Source organism: Odontomachus brunneus, unplaced genomic scaffold (assembly GCF_010583005.1).
Source record: "Odontomachus brunneus isolate Ranch 3 - 2012 unplaced genomic scaffold, Obru_v1 Obru_scaffold_061, whole genome shotgun sequence".
Classification (NCBI taxonomy): Eukaryota; Metazoa; Arthropoda; class Insecta; order Hymenoptera; family Formicidae; genus Odontomachus; species Odontomachus brunneus.
The window spans coordinates 1,162,086-1,176,989 of NW_022639511.1; the positions used below are offsets into that span (position 1 = coordinate 1,162,086).

General features: G+C 33.4%; 3 protein-coding genes across 5 annotated transcripts in view; all 3 read left to right on the forward strand.

Annotated features, from left to right (window-relative positions):
* Positions 1 to 10,943, forward strand: part of LOC116846156 (TATA box-binding protein-associated factor RNA polymerase I subunit B) — an 18,125-nt gene extending 7,182 nt beyond the window's left edge. The window contains exons 8-11 of one of the 3 annotated variants that reach the window (XM_032819642.1): positions 46 to 281; positions 366 to 555; positions 9,267 to 9,707; positions 9,777 to 10,914. In XM_032819642.1, the coding sequence (XP_032675533.1) occupies positions 46 to 281; positions 366 to 555; positions 9,267 to 9,707; positions 9,777 to 10,914 (2,005 nt within the window). Of the gene's footprint in view, positions 1 to 45; positions 282 to 365; positions 556 to 9,266; positions 9,708 to 9,776 lie in introns of all 3 variants that reach the window. The other 2 variants (XM_032819643.1, XM_032819645.1) reach the window with 2 other exon arrangements.
* Positions 7,794 to 9,254, forward strand: LOC116846158 (isoaspartyl peptidase/L-asparaginase-like). Its single transcript, XM_032819652.1, is given in 4 exon segments — positions 7,794 to 8,200; positions 8,301 to 8,478; positions 8,480 to 8,595; positions 8,701 to 9,254. Coding segments are annotated over 4 exon segments (1,041 nt in total). The 5' UTR covers positions 7,794 to 7,959; the 3' UTR covers positions 9,207 to 9,254.
* Positions 10,944 to 12,688: 1,745 nt separating the features above from the next.
* Positions 12,689 to 14,904, forward strand: part of LOC116846157 (protein phosphatase PP2A 55 kDa regulatory subunit) — a 235,611-nt gene continuing 233,395 nt past the window's right edge. Inside the window, exon 1 of the mRNA XM_032819648.1 lies at positions 12,689 to 12,876. The gene's annotated coding sequence lies outside the window, so the exon portion shown is untranslated. The remainder of the gene's footprint in view (positions 12,877 to 14,904) is intronic.

Below are 14,904 nucleotides of genomic sequence, written 5' to 3' on the forward strand. Positions count from 1 at the left end.
TTGTGTATATATATATATATATTTTTTTTTTTTTTTCTTTTTAAGATATGCACGAGAAGGACATTTATCCTATTATAAATTAGATCACTTAATACCTCCTGAAGTGACTTTAACAAAAAGTGATCTGAATTTCTTATCACGAACTATGGATACTTATATAACACATAAGGGTATGAGAAGGATAATAGGAAGTATGGCGACATTTCTTGGAGTTACAAAAATAATATGCCCAAATTTTTTACCGCTTATCAACCGATATTGTATCGAATTAGAGTTACCAAGTATAAATATGTCACTAACAGTTAATTTTTAACAAACTCGATATATGCGTAAAAGGAAATATAGAAATGTAATACTATTTATAGGGGGCGTATCACTGTATGGAGAAAGATTAGTGGCCTTGTCTCCTCCAAAGATGAAATTTGATAAAAAGTCCTACATCCCTAATTATGAAGGTCGTGTTATGGCTTTCGTTGTCGTAATATTAAAAACATTACTGGCTTTGGATGGCATTACGGAATATGAAATTAGTAATTTCGCTGATAAAATTAATAGGTATGTACCTGCGTGTAAATCATGTTTTCTAGCAATTAATTAATTATTATAGGCCGATTCTATAATTTTTAACGACAGTTTCGTTATTATTATGTTGTCGTTGAGCAAGTGTATATGTAAAAAAATAATATGTAGAAAAGCTGCGCAACGACACACTAATGATATCATCGTTCTAAGGTTACAGAATCGGCTTATTGAGTACTTGCCACAATCATGTTAGATCGTGACATCACAAGTGAAAAATAACACGCTGAAAATTCTTACCATTTTCAAATAAAAACATTTGAATAGAAGAACACTTTAGATCTCTTGAGCATACTTGTAAAATGCTCTAAAACTTGTAAAACTATCCTTTTTCCTTGATAGCCAATAAATAATCGTAAAATTAACGTGACCAAATCATGAAAAAAAGATAAGTTAAAGAAGAAGATTGTATGTGTAACGTTATATAATTTTACGACTATTTATCGACTGTCATGAGAACGTGATAGTTTTCGGAAAATTTTACGTAAGTATGTTCAAGTGATCTGAAGTGTTTTTTCGTTTATATATCTTTTTATATAAAAATAGCATGCAAGAATTTTGTACATATATTTTCTTGTTTCTGATGTCATCAATCAAGAGTTCCGTGGTGAGGGACTAGGAGTCCTAACATAAATAGGATCAGTGTAGTTATATATAGTGATGTCAATATATTGTCTGTTCTTTTTTTAGCTGCACTGGTGCAATAAGTTAAAGTGAGATAAAGGGCCGGTTTTCCAATAGCAGTTTAAACTTGGCTTCAAGTTTAAACTCTATTCTAACAATGCGTTTGTTTTGTTTAAATAGAGTTTAAGTTGAAATCTAAGTAATCTGTTTCGTCCCAAAATGACCTAAATTTTGTCTTTTCTTCATTGTAGTAATTTTGACAGAAAACGTCTATAGATTTTTCCGGCATTCGATACCCTATAGATGTAAAACCCTTTCCGAATCTGAAGTTCATTTTTTGCTTTCACGCGCTATTTTTTCAATATAGCGGCTGAAACGCCAAAAAATTGAAAAAAATAGAATATCGTTTGTATCTCACTTTTCGGCATGATCTGGAATCATAGGATTGTGCTAGTTGTCTGGATCTGGTGACATAATGTCTTTAGCTAAAATATGGTGCTTGCAGATCAAACAATTCATTATAGTGGATTCAATATGGCGGTATTTTTTAGAAAATTTATGTTTTTATCGTTTTTCCAGATTATTTATCACCTACTTGCATTTGCATTTGTAGTATTAAAATATGATTTAAATGAAATTAAATCGCAATGTACTACGACATAACCAAAAAAATTCAAAATGGAGGAGATTTTCAGATTTTTTTGTAAAATTTCTAGTTTTTATACGTTTTTGTAACATCCGATTATTTTTTTCACGCTTTTGTTAATTCTAAGGCTTACACTTCTGAAAAATAATGACAGCAGCAAAATATTATAGTTCTAAGATGTAATATAACCTCTAAACACTATACTGAGTTTGATTTTTACAATAACTTATGGCGATATTATCATATCGTTGTATTTCTTTTTTTGCTGTGTAATACGTATAGAATACAATATATAATAAATCCAAAGGTTTGACATAACCTCAAAATGGGATAGTTGAACACATTTTTGCAACTTATGCTTATATAATCATGCTCAAGTTGCAATATTTATTTGAAAATAATACTGCTGTTGAATGAAAAGTGCAGAATAATAAACATTGCAAAACAAATTATGATTATGTTATTTTACACTATAAGTTAACAAAAATGTAACCATTTATGTTATTTTGAGGTTATATTATTCATTAGAATCATCACATATTGCATTTTTTATTCATTCAACAGTAGTATTATTTTCAAATAAATATTGCAACTCGAGCATGATTATATAACCATAAGTTGCAAAAAAGTGTTCAACTATCCCATTTTGAAGTTATGTTAAACCTTTGGGTCTATTATATATTATATTCTATACTTATTATACAGCAAAAAAAAGAAACTAAATTACGATAATATCACTACAAGTTACTATAAAAATCAAGCTCAATATGGTGTTTAGAGATTATGTTACATCTTAGAACAATAATATTTTGCTGCTGTCACTATTCTTCAGAAGTGTAAGTCTCAGAATCAACAAAAGCGTGAAAAAATAATCGGATATGTTACAAAAACGTATAAAAACTAAAAATTTTACAAAAAAACCTGAAAATCTTCGCCATTTTGGATTTTTTTAGTTATGTCGTAGTACATTGCGATTTAATTTTACTTAAATCATATTTTAATACTATAGATCACGCAAATGCAAGTGGGTGATAAATAATCTGGAAAAACGATAAAAACATAAATTTTCTAAAAACAGCCGCCATATTGAATCCGACAATAAATTGTTTGATCTGCACAGCACCATATTTTAGCTAGACACTATGTCACCAGATCCAGACAACTAGCACGATTCTATGATTCCAGATCATGCCGAAAAGTGAGATACAAACAAACGATATTCTATTTTTTTCAATTTTTTGGCGTTTTAGCCGCTATATTGAAAAAATGGCGCGTGAAAGCAAAAAATGGACTTCAGATTCGGAAAGGGCATGTTTTACATCTATAGGGTATCGAGTGCCGGAAAGATCTATAGACGTTTTCTCTCAAAATTATTGCAATGAAGAAAAGACAAAATTTAAGTTATTTTGGGGCGAAACGAGTTAAACTATCATTGAAAAACCGGCCCAAAATATATTTGTCTTATTCTAACTTATTACAGTAGTGCAGCTGAAAAGAACAGACTTATAAATTGGATAGTGTTTTCACAATATATTTGACACAACCCGTACATCTTCTTGTACATATGTAAAATTCACCAAACTGAATAAAAAAGTCATTTTGCAAACAATTACGATAATTGAGATATTAATTGAAAGAAATAGGTAAATAAGTATGCATAGTACGATATAATAAACTCTATAGAAACTCTATAGGGAGAATCGAAGAAACATGTCATTACAGCTTGTTTCTTAATCTCCTAACTATGAATATAAGTGTGCGATCTAAGATCACGTGTGGAATGGTGAACCTCGCTGTTTGTTCTTTGAAATGTTCCTTGTAAATAAGATTTGATAGAATTAGATAAGAAAAATCTGTAGAATTGATTCGTTTTTTTGGTAAAAATTAATAATAAAATTAATTATAAAATTACATAGAAAAATATATATCCAGATAAATATTTAATTATTAAAAATAAGTTCTTTTTTACGATATAAAATGAAAGAAACTGATAACTTCTTTATATGAGCTGAAATGTGAGAAATTATAAAATTTCTGATAGAAATTATTAGTTTAGATAAAGTCATTTAGTCAATGAAATTTGTACGTATTTCTACTATATCTCTTATTGGATTTTTTAAGTAATATTATCTTGCTTCTCGCTATCAGCCGATATTCATCGTTGTTAAACACTAATTCACCAATTCTTCTTAATTAATATCTCAATAATTGTTGTAGTTGTTTGCAAAACGATAAAAGACTTTAGTTAAATTTGTTAAGTTATACTTTTTTGCATGTTCGTACAGGGTATTGCATCAACACATATTGGTCACCACGATAGGTTGCTTGCTCGTTTTATTTGCAGACGCGCATGTTCGGGCATAAACTCAACTCGGATTGGGCAATATACTCATTTGCTAAACGATTTACACTAATTTTTACCATTAAAATAAATATGAAAAAGTGTTGCAAACTCGTTCACTCGTCATACTGAACTATAATGTTGATGCAACATACTGTACGTAATCTTATTACGTAATATAAGTTTTTAGATTTTTAATCAATTATTGTTTAATTATTTAAAGAAGCAGAGGAATGGTATGTGTTAAAGCAGTCTGTTTCTGTGATAACTTTACATTAATTAGTTTGACTTGTCTGTCAAACTAATGTATACAACTAAAACATAATAAAAAATAACAAAATCTAATCTATATTGTACGTTAGGGCTCTTGACAATTAGCATATGCTAATTATGATACCTGGATAATTTTATAATAACTGAGTATTCTCTGATATTGATATCATTAAAGACATAAGCAAGCACAAAGACAGTTGAATATGTACATATATTAGAACTCGGCATGCGTTCCACTAATTTTCAACTGCTCCGTCTAACGATATTCACCTTACCTCATCGCTCCGCGCGTAACCTACGAGACTCAAGAGTATGACTTGTAAACATATATTAGCTTTCCACTATTAGAAACATATGTTTACAAGTCATGCTTCCAAGGCCCATATTAGTAGTCGTTACTTGAAACTTGTTCTACATAAGATACTCAGATCTGAATTTAAAGTTAGACGAAAAATTTTTTTAATTTGAATTCTATAGGGTGTTCCATTTTAAATTAGACACTGTAATATTTCGAAAACAATGCATTTTCAAAAAAAAGTTGTAGGATATCGAAGGAGAAAAAAATAGTAATATTTTTTGTCCTTAAAAAACTTAATTTCAACTAATTCTTTAAATAGAATCATATGATTTTTTAAGTATAAATCAATTCCTCTAGTCATTCCGCGTACAAAAATATTAGAAAAAAATAATCTAAATGTGAATACTTCCCGATATTTCACATTTTATCCTGTTACTTTTCAATACAAGATATGAAATATCTCATAAACTATTCACTTTTCAACCACTTCGTGTTAATACTTTTATACGTATAATGAAAAGAAAAATCGATCGGTGATACTTATCTTCCCATACAGGTGCATGAATAAATCTACAAAATGCATGAAATATTTTTTAAAGTTTTTGTATGTTTTTTTGCAATAATCGATTTTATCTATTATCAATTACCTATTATTCTGCGTACAAAAGTATTAGGGTGAGGTTATTAAAAAGTATACTTTAGAAGATATTTCATATTTTATGCTAAAAAGTATAGAGACAAAAATTTAGTATATATCTCGAAATGTATCCACTTTTCGATGGTTATATCCAATATTTTTGTACGCAGTATGGCCTCAGAGGAATTTACTTATATTTAAAAGACTATATAATTCTATTAAAAAAAATTAGAGTTGATCTTAACAGAGTTTTTCAATGTACTCAGACAAGGTATTTCAAAATAAAAAAAATATTACTATTTTCTTTTCCCCTTTATACCCTACCCTTTTGTTGAAAACATTTTTTTAATGCATTGTTTTCGAGATATTACAGTGCCTAAGTTAAAATGGGACATCTTGTATAATATATATGATATTTACATTTACAATCACAATATTCAGCTGAAAAACTCATGTCTGACTCTAAATTGAATGTTTCACTTGAGGCAAGTTTCAAGTAACGATTATTAATATGGATCTAAATCTCGAGCGTCTTGTAGGTTGCATGCGAGACGATGAGATAAGGAATAGGAGCAGGTTGAAAATTAGTCGAAATATGCAATGCGTGTCAAGTTCTGGTATACAGGGTGTCCCAGAACAATCTACGAAGCTCCCGTGAGAACATAGAGCGGGTCGAGATGAACATAAAAGTCTTATACCGTTTTGCGATATTCGTAACAATAGCCGAGAAATTAATTGCGAAAGGTTAAGGAAAAGCGTGTGCTGAATGGTAGAGAACTGAACGCTTGAGTCATAGCGCGGCCCAATAATATGTCGACGTGTGGTGATTGAAAGGACAACGCACCACTGCTTGTGCTTATATCGCAGCGCTCTTACATCTCGTCTCGGCGCGATGCGGCAAGACGTAGGAGCGCAACGATATAAGCATAGGCAGTAGTTATTCTTCCAATCGCCACGTGTCGACATCTACGCGCTATATTACTGAGCCGCGCTATGATTCGAGCGCTCCGTCCTCTACCATTCGGCGCACGCTTTTATTTAATCTTCCGCAATTAATTTGTCGGTTATTATTATGAAGATTGTAAAACGGTATAGGACTTTTATGTTCGCTTCGACCGTTCTCAAAAGAACTTCGTAGCTTCGATTGTTCTAAGCATATAGACTATATATAAGCATATAGATTTGTAGAATATATTACGTACGAGACGGCTGATAATAAGATAAAAAATAGAGATATATTAAATTAAATACTTTCTCTGTCAAACAAAGCTCAAGAAGAGACCGATGTAGGAGAAATAAGAGAATAAAACGAGGAAAAAAAGAGAATATTGATCATGTAATCGCTTTTGCTTCTCTTCATCAACCAGACAATTAGACAAGGAAAATTAGACAAGGACTCACTCTCTATTATCCTGTCTTATTAATCTCTTCCCTGTCAGTGACGCATATACGCTTAAAAAAAGTCGTGCCACTTTTGTTTCATGACGCACATATGTGCATCTAAAAAAAAATATGCTCAATTTCATTCGGTTTGATTGTGCATTGGGTTTCTGAAGATTCTTGGGATTCGGAAGATTCAATATGGCGGTTAAAAGTGCGAAAAAAATTTTGGGATTTTACAAAAATGACATTGCTTTTTTATAATGCTGAGTTCAAATCTAACTTCAGATTTGAATCCAGTAACCTTGGAAACATAGACCAAAATATAAACATACTACATTCATAAAATTCCAAGAAAATCTCGAATTTTGATCCGCCATATTGGATCCATCATTATAAATTTTCAAAATCTAACTTCAGATTCAAATTTAGCGCTCCCAAAATCTCTAATTTTGTGTTCGTCATGCCATTCTAAAGATTTTCATTTTTCGAAACATTTTTAGCACGAAAATGTAATTTTCGTCTGACAGCGAAGGAGTTAATGCTGATTTTATTTCTTCTACAGCAATGCGCAGTTTATGATACATATCATATTATATGTTTAAATGGCTGCGTTATATTAATAATAAAATGATTTAGAAATCAGTTCTTAATGTCTATTGTTTCTATATGGTATGTTTTGCTGAATCTGTCAAGGACCTAAAAGTACACTCCAATCATATACAATAATCATTAAACTTTAAGCGTTGAATTCTGCTGAATGCAGCTAATATTGATTTGGATCATATCCATGAATACAGATGATTATATATATACCTGTCAAATATATTAAATGGTTTAAAAACTGCATGTAAGCTATGTGAGAATCACTTGATAAACATTCACCATAAAAATTTCGACACACACACACACACACACACACACACACACACACACACACACACACACACACACACACACACACACACACACACACACACACACACACACACACACACACACACACACACACACACACACACGCACACACACACAAACTCAGTCTAACATTTGTTTTTAAAAAAAAACAATAATTATAATAAAAAAATGTTTTCCAACGAAAGTGTCAAAACAGTAATTTTTTCAAACCACAAAATCATTCCTATAATGATATAAGAAATATAATAAGCAATCACTTGGATATGACACAGTATCAGTGTAAAAGCTTTGATACTCCGAGTATATTTGTACTTGGTAGCACTGCAGATTTTAATGATGTACTAATCATCGAAAAAATGATTAGCTGTAAGAAAGCAGCATTCACTGGATATCAAAGTTTGCTAAATGGTGCAAGTCCCGTAGAAGCCGTAGAGACGGCGTTGTGGTGGTTAGAATGTGATGAATTATTCAATTGTGGCTACGGCTCGCTTTTAAACGAAATAGGTATAAATATGTTTGTGTTCCCGGGATTATGTAACCTCGCCATGCAATCCTGAGGTTCTTATATATGCATATATAATAACTTGTTCTGTGTCCGATACAGAAGAAATACAGATGGATGCAAGCATAATAGATGGCTTCAAGATGGAGTGTGAGTCCATAGCAACGGTATCAAATATAGAGCATCCAATATCTCTTGCTAGATTTGTTCTGGATAACTTTCCTAACTCCATCGTAGTTTGGGAGGGTGCAAAAAATTTAATAAAACATGCAAGATTAAACTAGTCTAAATAACATGATAGCACCTATGGCATATCTGGCTTATAAATTAGAGGGGACGGGCAATTCTAATCCTAATTAGGACACTGAAAATCATCAACATGCTGAAACATTAAAAAGTACATTGTGAAAATGAGATGTCACAAAATCGTATCTTTTTACCCTTATAAGCGTAGTATCAATTTAACACTGATACTTGACAAGAATACAATTTTTATCTTTAGACAGTGGAAGCACCGTTGGCTGTATTGCTTACGACGGACACACTATTGCTGCGGGAAGTACGAACGGTGGTTTAAACAAGAAATTAGTAGGAAATATAAGTGGCTCCTCTATATTAGGCTGCGACGTATATGCTAATCAAAATGTAGGCTGTTCCCTAACGGGTTGCGCAGAATTCACTATGAAACATGATTTATCGAGAATTATAGCGAATGATATCGAGCAAGGATGTGATCCGTGGAAAGTTTTGAAACAAAATCTCGATTATGCGATAACTAGATACGATCATGCAGCTGGTGGTATCGTATTTAAGAAATTTGGCGAGTGGAGCGTGTATTTTACCGCAAATAACATGCCATATGCAGTAATTACAAAGAATTACTTAGCATTTGGTACAACTTTAGATGAAAAGTGTGAGAAAATACGATGGAAGACATTTTTCACACAGTTACGATTTTTCTTTTGTAAATATAGATATTATTATGTTACGATGTATCCATTTTTTTAGCTATACTTCGTTTTGTCATGTTTCTATTATTAAAACAAGGTATCTTCTTTTTTATTCCAGTGTAATAAGTGATGAAGGCGTTTGTATGACGAGACTATTCAGTTTTCGAGAATGGCAGAGGCATATCGAATGCAGACGGACTGTTTTGGCTAATATGCATTTTCCCACCAAGTTAAAATACGATCCAAACATACCAATAGTTAGCAGTTTGTACATAAAATTTTTGGAGGCTATACATTCCAAAACGGACAAGGAGCAACCCGAGTTAACCACGCGTAAACATTTAATACCACGTGAACTTATTCACGCGATGAAACAGTGTATCACTAACGTAAACTACATTGATTTACCATTGAACGAGGTAAATGTGTTCGCTCCTTCACTAACGCCACATCGCGCGTATCTTCAACAACTGTTGGAATATCCGCAATACGACTTTCCAAATATACTTAAGAGCGATTTCTACTCTACAAAAATTGGATATATGACAAAATCAGAATCGTAAGTAATACAGTTCTCCAGTTATAAAGTATGTCATAAAGTATATTATTTCTTTATTTTTTATTTTAGTATCTACGAATTGGCTCAGCGATATGAAATACAGTTAGATTTTATTGACTCAAATTTACATTTTATTGAAAAGACTGTACCTCTTTATGAACAAGCAAAAATGACGAGTGTAAAGGATTTGAAAGATTATATTGAGATACATGATTTTATGAACGAGGAAATCGAGGTTGAGCAGAAAGAGGATTTTACTGATTATTTACATAAGAAAATGCCCTGTCAGCTCAAAATTGATGAAAAGAAAAAACAGTATTATAATGACGCTCAGAGCACAAATATAAATGTGAAAGCTCCTCTATTATTATCTTTCTCTGAATTTATATTCGATGAGACTTTTTCAGATGGTAAACTATCGATCTTAGATACAAACGATAATAAAGATTTTACAGATGGAGATTCTCAAGATGCTTATGTTAACGATACTTTTCTTGAAGAGACGAAATTATCATCGAAATTTTGTAAAGCGTACAATATAAATTTTTCCAGTACCGAAAAAACAGCCATGTCCAAAAATGTATGTTTCAAAAAGAAACAGAAGCGTAAACCTATGAAAGGCGTGGACGGTAAATTTATTAAACAGAACGATATCGCTTTGGAACACGATGTTAAAAATGTAAGCCAAGATCATTCAATCAATTGCATAAAGCAAACCAAGATGATTTCAGCGAATAATTCCGAAATTGAGAATACATTACCAGAGATTCCAGATATTTGTAATTTGAATAACACGTTCATGTATAGTGATTTTACAAAGATTAAGATTGGACACGATGATCAGCCTGAGAATGGTAAAGTATTTGGAGTAACAATGGATGAAACCTTTCATACATTCAATAAAAGAACAGAGAACGCTCTTAGATTGTTTAGACCCTTTAAGGATTATTGGATGTACCATTGCAACTTTAGTCGTGTAAAGCCAAAGAATTTTGAATTATTCGAGAGAACTTTACCCAGGAGTTTCCGATGGTTATTGAATGAATGCGCGAGCATCGTTGAAATGTCACCGGAAGATCTCTATGAAGAAATATGCCTCGTTGAAGCTTATTACACAAACGTCTCCGAAAAATTGGAGATTTGTACGAATGCGAATGATGATAACCACAATAAGACGCATTTTAATGCAATTATGAAAAGATGGTAAAACCAAATAATAAAAAATATCATTTGAAATCTGTGATACGATTAGTTAATATAACATTTTTCTATAAAACACTCATCTCTTTATCAAATTTCCACAATTTTTATTGAAATATAGTGCTTGTTTACACATAAATCGTTTGATACTTGTACTCGTTTGATATTTATAGATAATATAATTTTACATCAAGTTACATATTACAGAATATGTGCACATATTTATGCATTATAACCAATTTGAGATAAAGCTTGTGTGCATAAATTTAATTAAGATTGAATTTTATTGACATTAAAGCTAAATCCATATACACATTTTTTATATAATGTAGCAAATCTTTTATTAAATTTATTGGATTTCAGTGTTTTCAAAATTTCCAAATTCAATTAAAAAATAAAAATATCAAATTTTAATAGTAAGATTAATATTACGAATTTAATCAAATTATGTAATATGTAATTGCAATTTAAATTGCAACTATACAGTTGCAACATTGTTTTTGTGAAATTACATCAATTTAAAGTAAAGAAAGCATTTATAAAGAGAATCTGTATTTTTTTATTTTCAAAATTATACACTCCTACATGTGTGTAAATATTTTGTATGAAATTTGAAAATAAAAGTAAAAAAAATTTTTTTGAAGATTTAATGCCATTTTAAATTTTCTTTCACTTTGATTTCTTGAGCTTAAAAGACATTTAAGAAATATTTGTTTTTTTTAAATTTTATCCAGTTCTAGGGAAGAACATTTTAAAGAATTAGGTAAATCAAGAAACTCTCTCTCTCTCTCTCTCTCTCTCTCTCTCTCTCTCTCTCTGTAATATAATTAAAATATAAAACTGAAAACCTATAATAGTTAATACTAAGTAAAGTTGTGACAAATAAATGAAAATTAATGCTTAAGCAACTCCTTTAAATCTATGTTTTGATTACTTTTCTCCAATGTCAATAACAGAAAAAACAATGTTGAATCTTGTAGGCCCTTTAAGTTTTTAAAAGACTAGTATCGGTCTGTTAGCTTCGACGATACATGCAAACGGCGCGTCAAATTGCTACGTTACACGTCGGAAAAACTTATCATACTAATTCGATACACCATTATGTTTACACGAATCACTGAACGAGGATAATTTAATATAAATACTACTAGATATCACTCGTACTAAATAATGAAAATATAAATAAAATCACTCGGAGTACCATCTCTCTCTCTAGACATATTTACATATGCGACGCGGTTAATCTCTCACGTTATCGATCGCGTCTTCGATTCTCTTGACGCGCGTCGGTACATACAGCTGACGCATCTCACAGTCAGCCTCCACCGAGTTCGAGCGCAACTACACGCAACTGTTGCATTCGGTTGACAGTTCGTGCCGTGCTGTGCCGCGTCGCGTCGCGTCGCGTTTGGCGTTAACTCGTGGGAGCGACGCAACGTGGCGCAGCAATATAACTCGGCGCAGCGGCGCGGCGCGGCGGTGCGAGTGCGCTCAGTAGTAAACACCAATTCGCGTAGGACGATGGTGCCGGATGACTCTTGTCGTCGTGGTGACATCACGGTACCACTACTCGGCCGCCCGGTGGGCCGCCTGTGCGAGAGAGCGGCGTAGTCGCGCGTGTGTCGATTCGTGTGTTCGCTAGCGGCAGCAGCACGCATCGTCTTCTGAAAGCAACACCTGTGCCGTACGGTCGCAGCGGTGCGTGCGGCCGGGGAAGAGGGGGAGATATATATATATATATATATATATATATATATATATATAGAGAGAGAGAGAGAGAGAGAGAGAGAGAAAGAGAGAGAGAGTACGCGAGTTACCCTCGTACCGCGAACTCGACGTATTTCCAGTCGCGCGACGTCGACGGCAGTGGTCGTTGCTTTTATTACGTGCGGTGTCCCCCGACGAAGGAGCTACTACTCGACTCCCGCGACGTCGCGGCGCTTCGCCGGTGGGACTTGTTATCCTCACGGTGAGTCCAGATCCTGTCGTTACTCTCGTCGTTTACGAAATTATCAGGTTATTGCACAGCGATGATGATGGTGATGACGATGATGATGATGATGATGATGATGATGATGATGATGATGATGATGATGACGATGACGATGACGATGACGATGACGACGACGACGACGACGACGACGACGACGACGACGACGATAACAACGACAACGACAACGACGACGACGACGACGACGACGACGACTATGGTAGTACTGATGGTGATATGGTGGTGTCGACGGCAGCGACGGTGGCCACGTTTAACCCAGATACGAGGGAGGTCGCGGCAGATGCATCCTTCCTGTTGCTAACTTCTTCGCGTTGGCATGAAGCGTGGCGTCTTTCCCGCCAGTCGTTTTGTACGAACAGATAACGCGTACTTACGTGACCTTTGGCTCCTCGCGACACACGAAATTATCGATATCGTGTCTCCTTACGCGCAACGTTTCGGGATTCCCGACGTTCGGCGCTTCGCGTGAAATTCTTGAAATTTCCAAGTCGACGAACGCGTGGATAGCTTCGCGAGTGCTTCGGAGCACCGTAGGTTGCGATAATTCACGCCGGATAATCGTAGACCGATGTCGTGTAAAAAATTTCTAATTAGTGGGATGACCTGACGAAACCATAAACCATCGACACACCATCGATGCTCCGGCTTTGACACAAGTGTGTGTTGCAGTGCGAAACACAGCGCGAAATTTTACTCGACCGTGGTTCCAGGCCCTTGCTTCTCCATATGCACAGTAGTGTGTCTTCTTTCTTGCACCTGCTGCGGAGGTCTGCGTGAGCACCAATCGCATGTCGCCGTAAGACGGACGTTAGGGCGATCTAGATTTCGCGGGCAACCGGTCGACGAGAGTGCGTACGTAGTACATTCGTACGTAGTCGTATGTACTCGTCAACGTGTCGGCGAAGTAACAACGAGGAATTGACCGTAGTTATTCAAGGACGATCCAACCAACACATGATGGAATACGTTTCGGAAACAATGAAGATGAAAATTTGATGTGTGATTAAAAAAGCACTGATAGCACTGAGATTTTTCATAATCGTTCAAAAAGTTAAGCATGGTCAATTTTCATCTCTTTAAGGGCATTCTTTGACAAGCCTAATCCTTTAAAAAATGAGTAAAAAATGCGACTTGTAGGCTTGAATCTTTTTTTGATTTATGTAGAAAGACATGGACTCTACAAAAATTAAAATTAATCATAATTTTTTTATCATTCTTGCATAACTCTATGACTAATTGAATTTGTTCTCTCGTCAGATTTATTAATTTCACGCAGATATTAAATGAATTCAGCAAATGATCTTACCTATATTACGATGTAGATCCCAACTAAAAATAACATCAATCTTATAATTTCTTGCTCAACATTGTAAATTCAATGTAATATGTATGCAATATTTACATCATTGAGTGGAAAATTATATAACATTGATGTAACATTACTTGTTAGTGTTTATTGAGAGTGTATACATAAACAAATATTTTATTGCTAAGAAAAGCGATGATTTCATTTACCTTCTTTCTTTTGGATTATCTTTATCTTCTTTTTATTCTTTAAAGAATATTTTCCCTTAATAATAATCTTAAAATATATACATTAAAAGTTTTAGAAAAACCCATTTTATCATGTACTGAAAAGAAAAATTTATTTTCTTTGCAAGAATATCATCAACATAAATTTTATCAAGTAAAAGATTGATTCAACTCTGTGTAGTAAGCTAACCGAATTTTTTTTTTCAATTTAATATTGTCGATTGAAATGCCAAATACTTACTAAGGCTTAGAATATGTTTAAAGTAAATTTGATGCTTATGGCTCCTGGGGAGTCGCATCATCCATCTCTTTTTAATGACGTCAGAAGCGAGAAAACGCATGCTAAAAATTCCTACAAAATACGTCGAGATAAACAGATATATCCACAAAACGACATTTGCGATCGATTAAGTACATCTCTAAAATACTCCGTACACTTTCCTTTTGTTCTAA